The 20,830-nt window shown below is 41.2% G+C and overlaps 1 protein-coding gene across 1 annotated transcript in view; it reads left to right on the forward strand.

Annotated features, from left to right (window-relative positions):
* Positions 1–4,127: 4,127 nt before the first annotated feature.
* The window catches only part of RFC2 (replication factor C subunit 2), a 30,931-nt gene continuing 14,228 nt past the window's right edge, over positions 4,128–20,830 (forward strand). Inside the window, exons 1-4 of the mRNA XM_073615040.1 lie at positions 4,128–4,489; positions 6,564–6,633; positions 11,515–11,556; positions 14,967–15,073. Of these exons, the coding sequence (XP_073471141.1) occupies positions 4,389–4,489; positions 6,564–6,633; positions 11,515–11,556; positions 14,967–15,073 (320 nt within the window). The 5' untranslated portion in view covers positions 4,128–4,388. The remainder of the gene's footprint in view (positions 4,490–6,563; positions 6,634–11,514; positions 11,557–14,966; positions 15,074–20,830) is intronic.

The following is a 20,830-nucleotide window of genomic DNA, read 5'->3' on the forward strand; positions in this document are numbered from 1 at the left end:
TTAAATACCAACAAAAGAAAGCTCTATTTGTGTGAAAAAAGGACAAAAATTTCATATGGGTACAGTGTTGCATGACTGAGTAATTGTCATTCAAAATGTGAGAGCACCGAAAGCTGAAAGGTCTGGTTAGGAAGGGGGTTTAAGTGCCCAGTGGTCAAGTGGTTAAAGGAGAATTAACCAAAAAAAAGGTTCATTAAATCCACAAGGGCTTTTTTTTTTTTTTTTTTTAATTGTTTATTTATGTAGTGAAAAAGGTCCACATGGACCACAAATGAACTATGCTACACATAAAAATAACATATATCAACAGGTATGCATCTTGTAACATGACTACAAACAACCATTTTAATCTAGCAATTGTGTCGTGTATAGAAGGTGGGTTCTTTATTTCCTGTTGAAACCCATAGAGCATTGTTGTTTAGTGCATATCTTGTTGTCTCTGTTTCTAACCTTGTGGAGGCAGAGTTACTTGTAACCCTGCAAGGCATAGTTGTGATGTCAGGTAGCCTCTTGGGACCAATTCCACCTCTTTTTGTTATTTTTGGAAGTTGAAAGAGATAAAAGATATCAAGGTGTTAGAAGAAGAGAAAGAGGGAATAAGATGGAGAGGGGGGTGGGGTAGAGGGGGAGTAGAGGGGGGGGATCCCCACTTGTATGGAGTGGTACTAGTTCCCGCCTAGCTTGTGTTATAATATCCAGCAGGCAACTTGTCAAGTCAGGCTGTGGTTGTATTTGGTTGAGATGAGGGAATAATTCCTCTCAGTGATTGGCCTTCATCTGAGTATAAGAACATGTTCCACAGTTGCCATGTTTTGGAGAATGTCTCCTGTCTATTCTGAGCCGTGAGGATGAGATCCTCCATTTTTCTGATTTCCTCCACCTTTGTGAACCATAGTTCAATCGAGGGAGGGTGTGGGGATTTCCAGTTTAGTGGAATGCAGGCTTTGGCTGCATCCAATAAGTGTTGGATCACAGATTTTTTGTATGTTCGTTCAGGTATGTTTGACGCGTGTAGAAGGAAAAATGCTGGGTCATCTGGTATTGTACGTTCTGTAAATCTTTGAACCGTCTCTCTGATTGTTTGCCAGAAATGTGTTAGTTTGGGACAAGTCCAGAAGATGTGTAGTAGGGTTCCCTTATCTGATTGACATCGCCAACATTGGTCAGATGTTGACGGAAATAACTTGTGTAGGACTACCGGGGTTCTGTACCAACGGATATGATTTTGTAATTGGTTTCTTGAGTTTTAGCGCATATGGAGGATTTGTGTGTGAATCTGAGTATTTGTTTCCTTGTAGCAATGTCAAACTGGCGGTCCAGGTCCCTTTCCCACTTGAGAAGTCCCGGAGGGGCTAAATCTGTAGTTAGGTGTAATTAGGAGTTTGTATGTCAATGAGAGAGTATGTGATAGTACTCCGTTGTCAGTGCAGAGTTCCTCCAGTGTCGTGAGTGGTTGGTGATTTTCAATCGGAGGTTCCATAGTATGGAGAAAGTGGGTCAATTGATGTGATCTCAGGAAGTCCAAGCGGAACGGCCCCGTGTGGTCAGTGAGCTCTGTGATCGACTTCCATTGTCCTCCGGAGCTGAAATGCGACGCCTGGAACAGGCCCGCTCCACTTAAACCCCGAAAGACCCCATCACTGAAGCCAGGGGCAAATTGAGGGTTACCCAGTATAGGGCATAGTGGGGAGTTTTGGGTAGAGAGAGATGCCTGAGATGGGAGAAGAGCGCTGATTTTGGAAGTGGTGCCAATTAGAGGATGTCGTTTGATACCCACTGGTAATGCAGTATAACACCAGTCTTGTGGTGTCGGCACCAGTCCACTAGTCTACCCAAGTGAATTGCGTAGTAATAGGTGCGGATATCCGGCAGTGCCAGGCCACCGTAAGGTTTAGGGAGGATGAGAAGTTTTTTAGCGAGTCTAGGTCGTTTTCGGGCCCAAATGAATTCTGTGAAGACTGATTGCACTTGCTTAAAATAGATTGCAGGTATCTGAATAGGTAGGGCCTGCATGAGATACAGAAATTTGGGAAGGATGGTCATTTTTAGGATATTACGGGCGGCCCAGCCACGAGTGGAGTCCCATGTGCCATTGACTTAGTAGTGCTTTGACTTTTTTTAGGAGGGGCGGGAAATTAAGTTCATATAGTTTAGAGAAGTTTTGTGGAATAGACGTGCCTAAATATTTCAGTGCCGTGTTGGTCCATTTTAGATTGAAACTCGATTGGAGGTGTTTAAGTTGTGGTTGGGGTATCCCGACACCCATTGCCTCCGATTTAGAAAGGTTAATTTTTAGATTAGAAAGTTCTCCATAGTTTGCAAATTCTCGTAGTAGATTTGGTATGGATATGGTAGGATTTGTGAGTGAGAACATCAGATCATCGGCATATGCCGAAACCTTATGTGGGGTACCGTCTATCTCAATGCCGGTGATGTCCGGATTCAATCTTATATGGCATAAGAAGGGTTCTAGGGATAGGGAAAAAAGTAAAGGTGAGAGTGGGCAGCCCTGTCTCGTCTCATTTCTAATCTGGAAAGAGTCCGATAGTACCCCGTTGGCTCTGACCCTAGCAGTTGGATTTGAATACACCGCTTTGATCCAGTTTGTCATATTGTCTCCCAAACCTATATGTCTCAGGGTAGCGAGCATAAGATCCCAGTTTACCCGGTCAAACGCTTTTTCTGCGTCCGTGCCTACGAAGACACTTGGAAGTTTCCGAAGGTTGGCTGAGTATAGTAGATTTAGTACCTTAATGGTATTGTCTCGGGCTTCCCTGGTGGGCACAAAGCCAACTTGGTCCAGGTGTATCAGTTGGGTCAGGTGTTGTTGTAGTCTGGTGGCTATTATTTTCGTGAATATTTTTAGATCGGTGTTGAGAAGAGATATTGGGCGATAGCTCCCACACTGTGTCGGGTCTTTACCCTCTTTGAGGATCACTGATATATGGGCTAGTGGAGTTGAGTCGTGTAGTTTGCCTGCCTTACTGAGATTGTTGAAAAGTTTAACCATTTGTGTACCTAATGAAGGAAGCAGGGTCTTGTAATATTGTGTAGTTAGGCCATCTGGTCCGGGGGCTTTCCCAGGCTTGGTGTTACCTATTGCTGCCTGTAGTTCTAGGAGGGTGATGGGGTCTTCTAACTGTTTGCGTGCTTCGGTCGGTAAGGCCGGCATAAGGGAGGATGTTATGTATTCTGTTATTTGCTCAAGGGGGGGTGGAGGCGTGGGCAGATTATATAGCGATGCATAGTATGATTTAAACGCTTGGGAAATTTGTTGGGGTAGGGTGGCAGTCTGTATGTATGAAGCAGCTCTTTGTGTACGCAATGTCTGAGCCAAGAACCTGCCACATTTATTCCCTGATTCATATACCTTTTTGCGGCAAATTTGGAGTGCGGCTTTCGCTTTAATGTGGAGAAGGTCTGTGATCTGTTTGCGTGTGATGTCTAACTCACTTTCTAATGGTCCAGTCTGAGTCTGTTTGTGTTTAGTCTCTAATTGTTGCAGTTTGGAGAGTAGAGAGGTAAGTTGGGCCGTTCTTTGTCTTTTGATTCTCGATCCATGTTTAATGAGTATACCGCATACTACCGCCTTGTGGGTTTCCCATATCACTCCCATATCGCTGTCTGCAGTGTCATTGGTTTGGAAGAAGTGACCTATTTCCTTTGTCACATCTGCCAACACCTCTGGGTCTTGCAGAAGGCTCTCGTTGAGACTCCATGGCTTCCGTTGCCGGTTTTGGTCGTCCGTCAAAGCATATCTGAGTGTGACAAGGGCTTTTTTTTTTACCACTACTATTCCTTTATATTGGATTTTAACATTTACAAATGCAGCAATTTAGAAATTGGATGAAAGGTTTAGCACTGGGAAACACTTTTCGAAAGATAAAAAGTGCATTTTATATACAACTATACAGATCAGACCAAAATGAGGGACAGAGGGACATTGTTCCAAATTAGGGACATTTGGGAGCTATATATAAAGGTAAAAACAACTTTCAGCCTTTACAAGCACTTGACTGAAGAGGTCAGTAGTGCCATCTTGCATCCCTCAATCAAGCTTCGCACAGCGCCCTCTGGAGGAATACTCTCTTCTTTGCACTTTCACAACGAAGCCATATGTGTTCCAGTTCTATCACGCCTCTCTTGCGCCCTCTAGTGTTTTCTCGGCTGTAACGTCGGCACGCCATGTGCTCCCAGTGCACAATAATGTACATCACCTATATGAATACACACATGGAATGAGAGAAGGACAATAATAACCGGCAGCCTGTGCACGGCTCCTCCATTACAAGCCCTCGCCGGGCCGGGGTGAGCTGAGGAGGCGCGGCATAGTGACGTCCTCATAACGTAGTTCGGACCGACAAGTGTGGCGCCGGCGGGAAATAAAGATGGAGGTGGAAATGGAGGATGTCCCGAGCGGGGAGCAGGGGAATAAAGAGCAGCAGGCTTCGGGGAGTAAGGGGCCTGCCGGGACCTATGAGCTGCCATGGTGAGTACGTGTGTCATAGTATAGGAAGTGTCATAGTATAGGAAGTGCAGGCCGCCTTTAGGAAAACTTTGTATACACTCACACTAATAACACATGTGTGTTGGCATTGAAGCCTGCAGAGCTCTGCCTTCTGTATTGTTTACATGCCATGCCAGGTCTATGGAGGTGCCCACCTTGTGTGGACTACAATGTGCTGATGGCACTAACTGTACGTGTGCTCCATTCTGATCATACCCCACACACATCGCAATCAATGTCTGATCTAGGGGTACAGTAAAATAAATCAGGGGGCATAATGTGAGCAGTGTGTGTGTGTGTGGGTCACTGACAGTCTGTTACATAGTGTAATAGAGATGCAGGGAGCTGGTATTCCCTGATCACCCAGCACACTTCTGTATCACCAGTTGTGACATCTGACAGGTGGTACAGGAGTGATCGGAAAATAGGTTGTCATTAGATCAGGATAATTAAACCTAGCCCACTGTGTCCTAGTCAGAGCCCCTCCTTCCATCAGGATCCCCATCAAAGCCCCTCCCCCTACACCAGAGTACCCCCTTACATAAATCGCCTCCATCAAGGTTTCCCTTTATATCAATTGTCCCAGTGGAGTGCATCCTTGCATTGTGTTGTCACGGTGCCCCCCCCACCGTAGGTCAGCGTTCTAGTCACGGTGCCAAACCCTGCCCCCCTCACTGTAGGTCGTGCGTTCTCGTCGCGGTGAGCCCCCCCACCGTAGGTCGGGCGTTCTCTCGGGCGCTCTCGTCGCGGTGAGCCCCCCCACCGTAGGTCGGGCGTTCTCGTCACGGTGCGCCCCCCCCCACCGTAGGTTGAGCGTTCTTGACTCGGTGCAACCCCACCGTAGGTTTGGACGTACCCTTCACAGTGCCCCCCCGACCTGTAGGTCTGGGCATTCCTCTTGCAGTGCCCCCCCGCGCAGGACAAACCACACGATTTAGTAGGTGGGAGAATGTCACGATTTTTATGTTCCATCACCCCTGCTGTCACTTAGAAGAACATGGGTTGGGTATCCTCATCGTACCCCATACCCAGAAATATTGTGGTTTCCTCTTCACTCCTGGTGACTGGGGAATGAAAATAAAGGCGAGTATAAGTGGCCATCAAAGCCAGGCTATGGGTGTTCTTCCTCCTTCCCTTTTTTTTTTTTTTTTTTTTTTTTTACCAATTCATAACAAACCGTAAACTTTTGTTTAAACTCTTCCAGCTCCAGGTATGAAAAAAAAAAAAAAAAAAAACGCCCACCCTTGCAGTAGTGCCCTCTGTAAAGTCTAGGAGATGAGGAATAAGGTATACCTTACAAGAGTACACTACATCAGTCTGTGGCTGCTCCCCCAAAGCCACTTTTCTAAGGTGCTCTGTGCCACAGTATCACATAATCACATCAGCCAATAGCCCTGCATTATATGTGAGGGACCACCCACAACCTGGAGCTTGCAAAAAAAAAAATCAGTCCTCTGCCAGCATCCTGCTAAGGTCCCCCACACATCCAGCTGTCATTGGTAGAGTCCTCCAATCAGCAGGATGCATGAGCTTTCCTTATTTGATAAACTTTTTTCTGACTCAGTAGAGTAGCCTTACCCAAACTTTTTAAAATTGAGGAACCTCTAAAATAACTTTCCAGTGGCAGGGATCCCATGCTTATAATTACTATATCTGCATCTCACACTACATTAGCATAATGGTCCAAGGGAAGAATGCTCCTTACATTTGTACTTAGTGGGGGAAAATGTCCTTACAGACAGCTAAAAGTCATTAGTGTCAGTGGTTACATATCTGAGAGGCAGAAATTGCTCAAGGAACCCCTCAGAGGAACCCTAATATTACATGAAAGGCTGCAGTAGAAGGTGTGGTAGACCTCTGCAGAGAGATCACTGTTTGAATACAGTGAACATGGGTCCCCCTCTGTGGTATGCTGGCAGGAGACAGCTTTTTCTACTCAGGCTGCAAACCTTTAGTTTTGATACACCTAGAAAGTATTTAGTTGATTTAAACTTGGTCTTGATTTAAACTGTCTTGTTCTATCACGCATGATTTTTGACTACTTTGTTTTATGTAGGGTAGAGAAATACAGACCAATAAAGCTCAATGAAATCATCGGTAATGAAGAAACTGTTAGTCGACTTGAGGTAATTCTTTTCATTTACTTTTTAAAATTTTTTTTTCAATGTTAATATCAGAAAATGTAGCAAATAATTTTGCGCTACCCCCAGTTCCAAGCAGCTAACACACCAAATTAGATAAATGGCAAAGAAAAAATGAAAAGTGTAGTGCTATAAAATGATGGACTATAATCCCGAATGACATCTGAAAATTTCAGTGAATGGAAATAAAAAAAATGTAAAAATAAAATTTTTCATACAAAGTGACGACAATATTGGTAACACAAATAATAGTGTCAATCTGTATATAATACACATAAGAAGTGACAATATTGATGACAACACTAACAATGCTGCAACAGAAACTTCCGTGTGTATATAATTCGAGTCTATATGTTTAGAGTTGTGAGACTTACCAGCAAGAAGTTCTAATGTGGAAAAACGTAAGTCTCACAACTCTAAACATATAGACATGAATTATATACACACGGAAGTTTCTGTTGCAGCATTGTTAGTGTTGTCATCAATATTGTCACTTCTTATGTGTATTATATACAGATTGACACTATTATTTGTGTTGTTATCAATATTGTCACTTTGTATGAAAAATTTTATTTTTACCTTTTTTTTTTTTTTTATTTCCATTCACTGTTTGAAATTTTCAGATGTCATTCAGGCTTTTAGCCCATCATTTTATTCATTTTCGTAATATTAATATCACAAGCTGAGCAATTTAATAATCCGTACCAATGCTGAACCAGTGGGTGGAGCATCCTCAGCAACACTGAAGCCGCGCCCCCCCAAATAGATGGCTCCGGTTTCAACTGATGCCTGCTGAATCAGTCTGTGACTCCAGCCAATCGGAGATAGTGACTGTTTGAGAGTGCCACTGGGGGGGGGGGGGTGTCAGGCAGTGACTGCCTGACACCGGAAAACAGGAGTTTGGAAGTGGAGATTCCTCCATCTATGCTGTTAGTATGATGGGGTAATCGATTGATACTCTCATTTAGCCTGCGAGCTGAAAATCAAGCAGTGTGTGGCAGCTGTCAGATAAGGTGCTGTATCTTGGGGCCCCAGAGGCAAAAAATAAATTACTGCCAGTACAACTTGTTTGGTTTTTAACATGAAAACTCAGTGCAGAAAAAACACAATTTAACAATGTGTTGTACTGTTATAAACTCAATAAACGTTTAAGTGCATAAATACAGCAACTTCTGTTGTATAATAATAAAAAAGATAAAGTAAAAAGTCCACTGTGAAGTGTATCCTTTGCACCACGTCCACCAATCCAGTGCTCCTGGATACCACTACACCAATTGGCTTACCCAAAAGTTATATTAAATCTCATGTTTTGGGGTCTGATCTAGCTTAATCTGCCCATAGATGGATGGTTCTCTGCTTGTACTGCTCATGACCAACCAACACTCTAGGAGCAACTCTCATAAACATCAGAAGCAATTGGTCTATGGCTGGGACTGCTCACAGATGGATGGCTTTCTCTCTTGTGTTATCCAAAAATGATCACAGATGGATATAAGGCTCTTGAATTGCTTGCAGGTGAGTATTCAAACTCGGGATGATCTGTGCAGGAAGGAAGAGGGAGAATCCACAAGGAGGTTGATTTATTAAAGGCTCAGATTTAGAGCACTGAAAGTTGCTCTAAATCTGCGGGGAAGCTCTGCTGATTTCTATCATGCAAAAATGCTATTTTTATTTATTTTTTTTCCTTGCATCTTCCCCTCAGAACTAGAGCAACTGCACTTGCAGTGCACAGACTATTTACCTCTAGTAAATCAACCCCAAAGTGTAGCACTTTTATAATAAATAATACATTAACTTTAAAACGGGAGAAAATACTCACTAACAAGGAATATAGCCACAGCATTAAAAAAACAAGCCAAAAAATCAAGCCACCACTGCCCGTGTGAACCGGCATAATGACGTCAAAGCGATGCTCCGCCCTAATACATTTCGTTGCAAAGAACGGCTTCCCTCTAAAGACCTTCTTTGGAACTAAATGCATTAGGGCGGAGCGTCTCGATGATATTGTCATGCTGGTTCGCACGGACAGAAGTGGCTTGTTTTTGTTTTTTTTTTTGTTTTTTTTAATGCTGCGACTATATTCCTTGTCTGTGTATTTTGTCCTATTTTATAATTTAAGTTTAAAACTGCTACACTGCATTATTTTTTTTTAAATATAAAATTTTACATCGCAATTTGTTGCATTTATGCACTTAATTTTTTATGGACTTTAACATAATATTGTATAATAAAAAAAGTATATTTTTTTTGTTTTTCTGCACTGAGTTTTCATGTTGGCAACCAAGCAAGTTGAATTTATAACTGCACAACACATTGTTTGCTTATGTTTAATGTGGATATTGGGTATTCAGGTATCGGTGAGTGCTGCTGTTACCTTCATATTAGAGCTGCACGATTATTTGTTAAAAAATTGCGATCTCGATTCAACCCCCCCTCGCGATCTTGATCCGTAATTTCCATGATTCATACACTGCAGAGCCGTTTTCAGCTCGCTCACAGCTGTCAAAAAAAAAAAGAGCCTGCAGCAAATGTTTATCAATAAACAATGTATCATTTTGGTTCTTTTTAGATCAGGGGTCTCCAAACTTTCTAAACAAAAGACCAGTTTATTGTCCTTCAGACTTTAGGGGGGGCCGGACTGTGGTCAGTAGGAGTGGAAATTTTCCTGGGATCAGTGGGAATAAACATTGCCGCATTTGGCATTATAGGGAGGAATAGTGCCCCATCGTTGCTATCATTGGGAGGAATAGTACACATTGTTGATGTCAGTTGGAGAAATGGCGCCCCGTTGATGTCAGTTGGCAGAATATTTTCTTATATCAGTAGGAGGAATAGTGCTCCAGGGGCCAGATAAAGGCAAGCAAAGTGCCACTGTTTGGAGACCACTGTTTTAGATCAAAGGGATGAACTTTGTCTGTAAATGAGGTTACTTTAACCCTTTCATGCCTAAGCCTTTTTCTGACACTTGTTGCTTACAAGTTAAAATAAGTATTTTTTGCTAGAAAATTACTTAGAACCCCCAAATATATAATATTACAGTATCTCGCAAAAGGGAGTACACCCCTCACATTTTTGTAAATATTTTAATATATCTTTTCATGTGACAACACATGTGATAAATGACACTTTGCTACAATGTAAAGTAGTGCGTGTACAGCTTGTATAACAGTGTAAATTTGCTGTCCCCTCAAAATAACACACAGCCATTAATGTCTAAACCGCTGGCAACAAAAGGGAGTACACCCCTAAGTAAAAATGTCCAAATTGGGCCCAATTAGCCATTTTCCCTCCCCGGGGTCATGTGACTCAGGTGTGTTTAAATGTTGGTATTATCGCTTTGTCTTTGGGAAATATACGTATGAATGCTGCCAGCATTGCTGCAGAGGTTGAAGGGATGGGGAGTTAGCCTGTCAGTGCACCGACCATAAGATGCACACTGCATCAAATTGGTCTGCATGGCTGTTGTCACAGAAGGAAGCCTCTTTTAAAGATGATGCACAAGAAAGCCTGCACACAGTTTGCTGAAGACAAGCAGACTAATGGATTACTGGAACCATGTCCTGTGGTCTAAGACCAAGATAAACTTATTTGGTTCAGATGGCAGCAACCAGGTGAGGAGTACAAAGACAAGTGTGTCTTGCCTACAGTCAAGCATGGTGGTGGGTGTGTCATGATCTGGGGCTGCATGAGTGCTGCCGGCACTGGGGAGCTACAGTTCATAGAGGGAACCATGAATGCCAACATGTACTGTGACATACTGAAGCAGAGCATGCACCCCTCCCTTCGGAGACTGGGCAGCAGGGCAGTATTCCAACCCCAAACACCTCAAAGATGACCACCGCTTTGCTAAAGAAGGTAAAGGTGATGGACTGGCCAAGCATGTCTCCAGACCTAAATGCTATTGAGCATCTGTGGGGCATCCTCAAACGGAAGGTGGAGGAGCGCAAGGTCTCTAACATCCACCAGCTTCATGATGTCATCATGGAGGAGTAGAAGAGGACTCCAGTGGCAACCTGTGAAGCTCTGGTGAACTCCATGCCCAAGAGAGTTAAGACAGTGCTGGAAAATAATGGTGGCCACACACAATATTGACACTTTGGGACCAATTTGGACATTCTCACTTGAGGGTTTACTTTTTTTTTTTTTTTTGCCAGTGGTTTTGACATTAATGGCTGTGTGTCGAGTTATTTTGAGGTGACAGCAAATTTACACTGTTATACAAGCTGTACACTCACTACTTTACATTGTAGCAAAGTGTCATTTCTTCAGTGTTGTCGATTTATATAGCGCCAAGGAAAAATACAGGAAGTAGAGCTGCACATTTCTGGATAAAATAGGAATCACGATTTTTGTGACGTAACATCTCACATGATACAAAAAAAAAAAAAAGGCTAACTTTACGGGTTTTTATTTATTTTATTTTGTTTTTTTTATTCATTGAAGTGTATTTTTTCCCCAAAAATTGGTTCTGAAAGGTCGCTGCACAAATACAGTGACATAAAATATTGCAACGACAGGCATTTTATTCTCTAGGGTCTCAGAGAAAATTATATATATATTTTTATATTTTATGTCACTGTATTTGTGCAGCGACCTTTCAGAACCAATTTTTGGGGAAAAAAAACAAAACTAAAGTTAGCCTAATATTTATTTATTTTTTGTATCATGTGAGATGTTACGCCACAAAAATCGTGAATCCTATTTTATCCAGAAACGTGCAGCTCTACTTCCTGTATTTTTCGTTTGGTTTACACTAAACACCGTTTAATTTTTCAGAGAAAACAAATTACTGATATTGGATGTTTTTAATCATTTAGTTTTTATATGGTAGAAAAACTGATGATTACTTAATTTTATTTATTTTAGGTGTTCGCAAGAGAGGGAAACGTTCCAAATATCATAATTGCAGTAAGTATGTTTGTCAGATATATACTATAAACATTAAAGCTGAGTTCCACCCAAAAATGGAACTTCCGCTGATCGGATTCCTCCCCCCCTCTGGTGTCACATTTGGCACCTTGGAGGGGGGAGCAGATACATGTCTAATCCAGGTATTTGCTCCCACTTCCAGGCATAGATCGCCGCAGGCTACGCGGTGATCTACGCCATGTCTGGCCCCCCCTCCATCCCCTCCGCTGTCTTCTGGGAGACACACGGGTCCCAGAAGACAGCAGGGACCAGTGAGGACACGCAGCGCGACATGCGCAGTAGGGAACCAGGCTGTGAAGCCGCAAGGCTTCACTTCCTGATTCCCTTACCTAAGATGGCGGCACCTCCACCCGAGAGACAGATCGGCTACAGGTGAGGACATTGCAGGCGCCCTGGACAGGTGAGTGTCCATATTTTAAAAGTCAGCAGCTGCAGTATTTGTAGCTGCTGACTTTAAAAAAAAAAAAAATACAAAATTTGTCGGAATGCCGCTTTTAAGCCCTCGTTCACATTGAACACAGCTTTGAAATTGTGTGATTCCATCTAAAATCGCACGATTTCAAAGCCGCATTTCAGTGTGACTTCGGGTTCGACGATATCTGTGAGGCAAAATCTGCAAAAGTAGTGAAATAATTTTGCAAATGGGTGCAGTGCCGCAACGCTTGGAATGGTGCAATATACTGCGACTTGTCATGTGATTTGACCTGTGAAATGGCATGACCAATCGCTTCAATGTGAATGAGGGCTAAAGTAAGTTTAGGGTATATAAAAACAAACTGACATATTTACCTCTGTGCTGCAGCATCAGTCCCATATCAGCAATACGCCCAAGAACTGAGTGATCATGTGACCGCTGATCACTAAGTTTTCAGTCCGCTTGGAGAGCAGTGTTTGTCACTGCTCTCTGCTCTGCTCCTCCAGCTGAAGAGGGGGTGGGTGCAGCTGGCTTCAGCTCTCCGTGTGCTGAGAACCAGAGCCAGCTGTTAATTGGGCAGCTGGGTGGATCCCAAAAGTATAGTAGAATCTTTCCAGAGCCTAGAGCAAGTTCTGCCATAAAGGCTGATGTTGGGTGATGGTCCACTATAAGCTCACTCTGGGTCACAGGAGTGCAAACGTAACTGTACTCCTGTGACCCACAAGAAGTAAGGTTAAAAAAAAGCTTTGTCCTTCTTTTAATGCATGCAGCTTAAAAAGGATTCTGCGCCAGAAATTAATTTGTATATGCACGTTTTCTAAGAGGCCAGCAACCATGCTGCTCACTATTGGTAAGTGAAATGTAACGGGGTACATAGTCAAAGGAAATAACAGCTGTCTGCCTTGCGCTAGCTGAGACTGACGTTATTTTCTATGGCTCCCCAGTGTCTGTAGCCAGATGCATCAACTGGGCAGGCTTGCTAATATTGTCCACTTATTTAAATAAGGTGCCGCTGAATGAGACTGTGTGCACTATCTTTGCTACCTTCTGAGGCTGAAGTTGGGCAGTTGCACAGGGTTTTCATGCAAGAGTGTATCTGTCCTAGCATGTGTCCTAGAATGTGCTATTTTCCATGCCAGTATTTCCTGGCATCTCTACCTAAAGTAATTGTAAATAACAAATGTGTACACTTGCCTGCCCTGTGCAGTAGATTTTGCAGAGCAGCCCAGATCCTCTTCTTCTCGGGTCCCTCTTAGCTGCTCCTGGCCCCTCCCTTCTGTCGAGTGCCCCTTAGCCAGCAGCTTGCTATGGGGGCACCCGAGTCGAGCTGCAGCGCCGCGTGTCCATTCAGACAGGGAGCTGTGGTTCGGCCTTGCCCCTTCTCTCCTGCTTGGATAACTGACTTTGACAGCCGCAGAAGCCAATGGCACCTCTGCTGCGTCTCAGCCAATCAGGAGGGAGAGTCCCAGACAGCCGAGGGACTTGTGGATAGAGATGGGGCTCAGGTAAGTATTAGGGGGGGCTGCTGCGCACACAGGTTTTTTTATCTTGATGCATAGAATGTATTAAGATGAGAACCTTCTACCCTTACAACCCCTTTTAAGTCCCTGTTTTGGAGGATTCCACTTTTATTATGGAATGTGGTTGGTTTAACTGGTAAAAATAAATATCTGAAGTCTGCATGTGGTTAGTTTTTGTTGTACATACAGTATTAAAGCAGACCGTTTGTGCTTTTTATAAACCTTTTGGCCTGGTTCATACTCACACACTGCAGTTTGAGTGCAGCGTGATTTTTAGGTGCACTCCTGTTGACTTCTATTAGGCAGTGTGTTTTCATGAAGGCGCATTAAAGTCCTGCATGCTGCCGCTTTGATGCACTTTCAGAAAATGCATGGTCTAATAGAAGTCAATGGGAATGCACCTAAAAGTGTGGATACAAATGCGCTGCACCCAAACCACAGTGCACCAGTGGGAACCCAACCATTGTCATCCTTTATTTCCAGTCTTTTAGTACTGTGGCGTGAATCTGCCCAACTCAAAATTTATTTTTAGAATAGCAATGCAGTTGATAATGTGTTGGTGTTCATTTCCCATGAGTACCCCACCCATGATTGTGTATGCGTCCTCCTTCAAATCCTCTGTAAATTACAACCAATCCAAAAAGACATTAGCAGGTTGGTTGATGCGCTAGGGTGTATTTGTGTGACCATGGTAGACCATATGAGCTCCTCTGAAGCAAGGATCATTGTAAATCTGTACAGGCTTTGTGCAATGAAATTCATCATGCATAGCAATAATAGGGTATTGCACCATGTAGGCTAACAATTTAATGCTGAAGGTTTGACGTTTAAGAGCCAATGATGGGGAAACAACGAGAAAGTAAGGAAATACAATTAGTCTGAGATAGTCATTTGCATATTGTAGCTTAGCAGTTTTTGTTTTTTTTTTTTTTAGATATGGCAGCTGCATTTGTTTTCCTTTTTTCAGACTGCCTTTTTTACTTGAGGTTCTTGCCAATAACATATTTCCTGTATTAGTATGACACCACTCCCTCACTGTGCTCAATGCAGCATTGTCATCCTAGGACAGGAAGTGCTTGAATTACAGACCCCCCCTCCATCTTTATAACATAGAAGGGAAATGTTCAGGATTAATGTAAGCAGGGCTGATAAAGCTGCTTTGGGTTTTAATGCAACTGGGGCACAGTGTTTTCTGCTTACTACAGGAAGTTAACAACCCCCTCCAATTTCTGGCCGGTTCAGCAGGTTTTATTTGTATTTTTTTTTTCTCCAATGGGCAAATAGGAAAAGTTCAATGTCAGGGTTTACATAGCCTTTACCTGGCTAATTGGTTACTACTGGTGAATATAGTGAAGCACCCTGGTATTATGTAAACATCCGTGGTAATAATGTATGTTTTATAAGTAACTTTACCCTAAAAAGGTTAGAATAACTAAGTATTCCTGCACTTGCAGGGTCCACCTGGAACTGGTAAAACCACAAGTATTTTGTGCTTGGCTCGTGCCCTTTTGGGTCCAGCACTCAAGGATGCTGTCCTAGAACTGAATGCTTCAAATGATCGGTAAGTTGGTTTTGTAAAAAGGTGTTAGAATGAAAACTACAATGTGCAATATTCAGCCTAAGAACTATAGGGGATTGTGGCCATTTTCTCCAACCCCAATGAAAATCTTGCAGTATTGTGAAGTGTTTTAACAATCCTATAGAATTATTAAAATGTACAAAGTGCACAAATCAGAAGCCAAGTCTTCAATGACGTGATGAATGTCATTGAAAAATATACTGTAGGGGGCAGGAGGCGGAGCCTAGCGGAGCAGACATGCATTGTTAGAGCTCCACACCGCTGAGAAGAGAAGGACAAAGCGGAGCCTGCAGGCTCAAAAGGTATCCATTTGAACCTTTTTGCCCCAGGGAACAAACTGTGAAAGTTTGGGCAGGAAATATGGTACTGGGAGGAAACCGTGGCAGAAATAAAAATCACCTCACAAAGAGCTCACAGGCACTCACTGCAGCTGAAGCAGCTCCAGTCACCTCACAAGATACAGCATCAGGGCGCTCTCACAGACAGAAAATGTCACAGCAAGACTCTCCATTTGAGTCAGATACAGAACAAATCCTCTCACAAACTTCTCCACAAGCCTCCTCAGTATCCCCAGTAATATTATTATAATTTGAAAAGATGCTTCATAAGGCTTTAAAACAAACCTCAGACCAAATAACAAAAAGCCTAACCAAAGAAATAAGAGAGCTGGGAAACCGCACCGCAGCCTTAGAAATAAAAATGGATGAAATTGAAATTACAACCCAAGAAAATATAACAGAATTGGAACAATTAAAAAAAGAGAATTTAATACTTCAAACTAAGCTCCAAGATTACGAAAATAGAGCCAGACGTTCAAACTTGCGCATAAGGGGAATACCTGAAACTGTGACAGACCTGCAATCTACTATTACTGCTCTATTACAAGAACTAAAGCCAGATATCCCTATTGAACGTTTAGAACTGGACAGAGTACACAGAGCCCTCACAGCCAAAAAGAAAGATGGACCCCCACGTGATATAATCACAAAATTTCATTATTACAGAACGAAAGAACAAATACTAATTGCTGCAAGAGAAAAAAAGGAACTTAATTTTCAAGGACACAATTATCAAATTTTTGCTGACCTATCCCAACTTACTATTACTAAAAGACGATCCATGAAACCCCAACTAATGGAACTGCAACGCCACAACATTATGTATCAATGGGGCTTCCCCTTTTCAGTCAGATTTAACTACCAAGGTACAATTTACAGAAGCAGATCAGCAGATGAACTACAACAAACCCTTTTAAAATTAAATCTGACAGAACCCACAAGCAGCAACACTCCCACACGCAGAAGAATGGCATCATCTTCACCTTCAGGCAGCACCCAGAAAATTTCAGAACAAAGTGGGAATCATCATTCTCACAAAAGAGGCCGTTATGCCACATCATCCATGGACCAAGAAGATTCAATGGACTGACATCCTAATTCCTGATATCTCTTCATTTATTATACTAAGAGATGGTTCTCTATAAAAAACCTATATTTATAACTGAATGTAACTGCATTCTGATAGTCACACACTGTGTGGGATCATGTTACATTCCAGTTATATTTCTTATTACTTCTGATTCATATAGCCTTAGAATATATAAGTGAAATAAGGAAATTCTTGTTCAGTTATATATTATCAGGTAATAACAATAGATTTATTACTTTTTAGGACAAATATGTTCAATAATCCAGAAGTAATGGAAGCTTTTTCTTTCTTTTCTTAGAACAAATATATTATTACCTAACTAGTTCCTAGAATTATGTTTTTGTTTATTCTAATCTGAAGCAATACAACCTCAATTTTATGAGTTAACATATCTAAACAGTTACATATGAATAAAATATGTAATTGTTTACTCTAAAAGGGTTAAAATCCCAAAATAATTCAAACTATCTTCATCAATACCAAAGTTATTAACAGTACCTTTTTAACTGAATTATTTAGCCTAGGGCAAGACTAACCATATACAACCACCCTGGAATAAATAATTTCAACAAAAATTATATTCTGCACTCCAATTAATGAAACATCATTTTGATGTCTTTTGACATAGCACTTCTCTCCTGTAAGCGGAAGATCCGTGTACCCCCATTAGCCCTCCTCATTCTCCCAACCATATTATGTGGGAGTGTGACGAAGGCACTTATTCCCCTGAGAGAGATATTTATTCTCTTTCACGGGTAAATTGTGATTACTTGCAAAAAATAATTTATACAATGTATCATCTAATCTCATATGTTTTTTGTTTACTCTTTACTCCAGAATTCACTGGTTTCTTTTCTATCTATTCATCTCTTCAGTCCACACAGGTTGATCTGCGCAGTCAGCTCTGCATAACAAAAAGTAAGTCAAAACTATTTGATCTATTGCCATGGCACCACTGAATATACTTTCCCTGAATGTTCAGGGAATAAATGTCCCTCAAAAAAGGACCAAAGCCTTCCGTACTTTCCATAACAAGAAGGCTCACATAGTATGCCTCCAAGAAACACACTTCACCAAAGATTCTACTCCAAAATATATTTCTCCTTTTTATCAACAAATTTACACGGCTTCTGCCTGTACCAAGCAAAGGGGAACTCTAATTGCATTTCACCGATCCACACCATTCACCTTATCATCAGAAATTAAAGACCCAGAAGGTAGATACCTGATACTCATGGGTTATATAATGGATACAGCAATCACGGTGATTTCCTACTACGCTCCTAACAAACAACCTACACCATTCCTCTCACATATATTACAAGTGATTAATACACACAAAATAGGAACAGTGATAATGTGTGGAGATTCGAACCAGGTCCTCCTCCCATTTCTAGATAAATCACCTTTTACACCATCCAAAATAACCTCTAGATTACCTTTTTCTCAACTTCTTTCCAAATACAATCTGGTAGATTCATGGAGAGAAAGTAACCCAATGAAAAAGAAATTCACTTATTTCTCGCACCCTCATCAAACCTTCACCAGAATAGATCATATTTTTCTAACAATAGGAATGATACCAGAAATTATTGCATCAGATATAATTCCGATTCCATGGTCTGACCATAATGCAGTATACACTACTATAGCCTCAGCCATACCAAAAGCGCATGACCCAACGTGGTACTTACCGGACATAATGCTCAAACACCCACTACATCAGATGGCCATTGAACAAGCTTTAAAGGAATACATATCAATTAATAATACAACAGACATCTCCCCAATAACACTGTGGGAAGCTCATAAGCCTGTCTTGCGTGGTACAATACAAAGACAAATGGCACTATTTAAACGGGAACGCAAAAATCTAGCAAAAAAACTAGAACTCAATTTTAATGCAGCCTACATATCATTTCAAGATAATCCATCTCAGAGTACAAAATCTCATCTGGAAAAATCTAGATTAGAATACGATCTATTTCTCACTGAGTCAGTTGATAAATCCCTCAAACGCTCCAAACACAATTTCTACATGAATACAAACAAACCAGGTACATATTTGGCTCGGGCATTAAATTCAACTAACAAATCTTTCAAACCAATACGTTTGAAATTATCAAAAAATGTTTACACTTGTAATCCAGTTAAAATAGTCCATAAATTTCACTCACATCTCGCAACTTTATACAAGACAAACAATGAATTTAATCCTACAGAGGCTGAATCCTTCTTCTCAAAAATAACCTTACCTGAGTTATCTCAGAATCAAAAAAGCAGTTTGGATGAGCCTATAACTATAGATGAAGTTGCTAACGCCATAAAAGACCTAAAACTTAACAAAAGACCAGGCCCAGACGGCTACTCGGCTTTATACTATAAAACATTCTCAGAAATACTCTCTCCCATTCTCACTGAAACTTTTAACAAACTTCTAGATGGACATTCTTTTCGGCAAGAAACACTAATGGCAATTGTTTGTATGATCCCAAAACCCCTTTCTGATGATACTTCCTGTGTGAATTATCGGCCTATCTCTCTGTTAAACCTCGATATTAAATTATTAGCAAAAATAATAGCAAAACGCCTCAATAGCATTATAGGAAAATTAATACATAGAGATCAAGTAGGCTTCATGCCAAATAGACAGGCAGGCGATAATATACGCAGGGCAGTGTTATTGGCACATATTGCTAAAAAACGGAAAATCCCTTTATGTTTTCTATCTCTCGATATTAAGAGGGCATTTGACACAGTATCCTGGCAATATATGCAATATTCATTACAAAAATGGGGTTTTGGACCCCACTTTTTAACATGGATCAAAGCATTATATAATAAACCCAAAGCCTATATAAAATATGCTGGATACAAATCTGAAGCCTTTAATATCGAAAGAGGTACCCGACAGGGTTGCCCATTATCTCCCTTATTATTTGCCCTTATACTCGAACCCATGGCCCAATACATCAGAACAAACCAAACTATAACTGGCATTGAAGTAGGAGGTATTACACACAAATTATGTATATTTGCAGACGATATATTACTTTTCCTATCATCACCACAGGTCTCTGGTCCTAACTTAATACCAGCTCTTGATGGGTTTGCAGCCCTATCCGGCCTTATGATTAATCCTAAGAAATACCTAGTGCTTAATATTTCACTCACAAACATGGAATTGATCCCGGCTAGGGCTGCACTCCCATTCACATGGGCAGAAAAATCAATCCCATATCTTGGAATTCATTTAACAGCATCTCATTCTGACTTATTCTCAACCAATTTTCCTCCTGTATTAAGACAGATCACAAATCTAATAAAACAATGGTCGCAACTTCCTTTATCCTGGATAGGGAAGATTAATGCAATCAAAATGACTATTCTACCCAAATTGCTTTATCTATTCAGAGTCCTCCCTATTCCAATTCCTTCCTATTTTTTGAGAATAGTACAAAAAAGAGCAACTTCGTTTATATGGGGCTCTTCTAAACCACGTATACCTATACACACACTACATCTTCCCAAAAATAAAGGAGGCCTGGGATACCCTAATTTTACTAACTACTACAGAGCAGCACATTTGGCCAGTCTGTCCAAATACCATGCAAAACAGGAAATCCCATTATGGGTATTTATAGAGGCTTCAGAAAATGACCCTCTATTAATATCAAATTTATTATGGCTTGATCCTAAAGACTGCTTTAAAATTCATAATCCCATAACTAAACATTTCTTATCTCTCTGGGATAAACTAAAAACCAAATATCAGTTACAATCTCCACACAATCCTCTCCTTTCTTTTATCAGAAATCCGGCCTTTTATCCGGCATGGATCTACCCAAATTCTTTTAAAGCTTGGACAACATCAGGCATTCAGACACTAAATGACTTCATAGCATCTAAATCATTCCTTTCATTCCCATCGCTTAGAGAAAAATATGATCTACCAAACTCTGAGATATTTAGATATCTCCAAATCAAAAATTTCTATACACCATTCCTAAAGGGGGATACACCATTATCCCAATTATCCATTTTTGAATCAATCTGTACAAAAGATCCATTTGCTAAAGGTACAATTTCATCACTTTATAATCAATTATATGGAGTAGCAAATCTTAATAGACCCTCTTACGTTCAGAGGTGGGAGGAGGACCTGGGACGAACTTTAGAAGACACGGACTGGTCTAACATATGGCTCACATCTAAGTCATCTTCACCCAACATCTTAGCACTGGAGACAAATTATAAAGTCCTAACTCGCTGGTATCTTGTACCCGCTAGAGTGGCAAAATATTCACCTAA

Source organism: Aquarana catesbeiana, linkage group LG02, assembly GCF_042186555.1.
Source record: "Aquarana catesbeiana isolate 2022-GZ linkage group LG02, ASM4218655v1, whole genome shotgun sequence".
NCBI classification, from domain to species: Eukaryota; Metazoa; Chordata; class Amphibia; order Anura; family Ranidae; genus Aquarana; species Aquarana catesbeiana.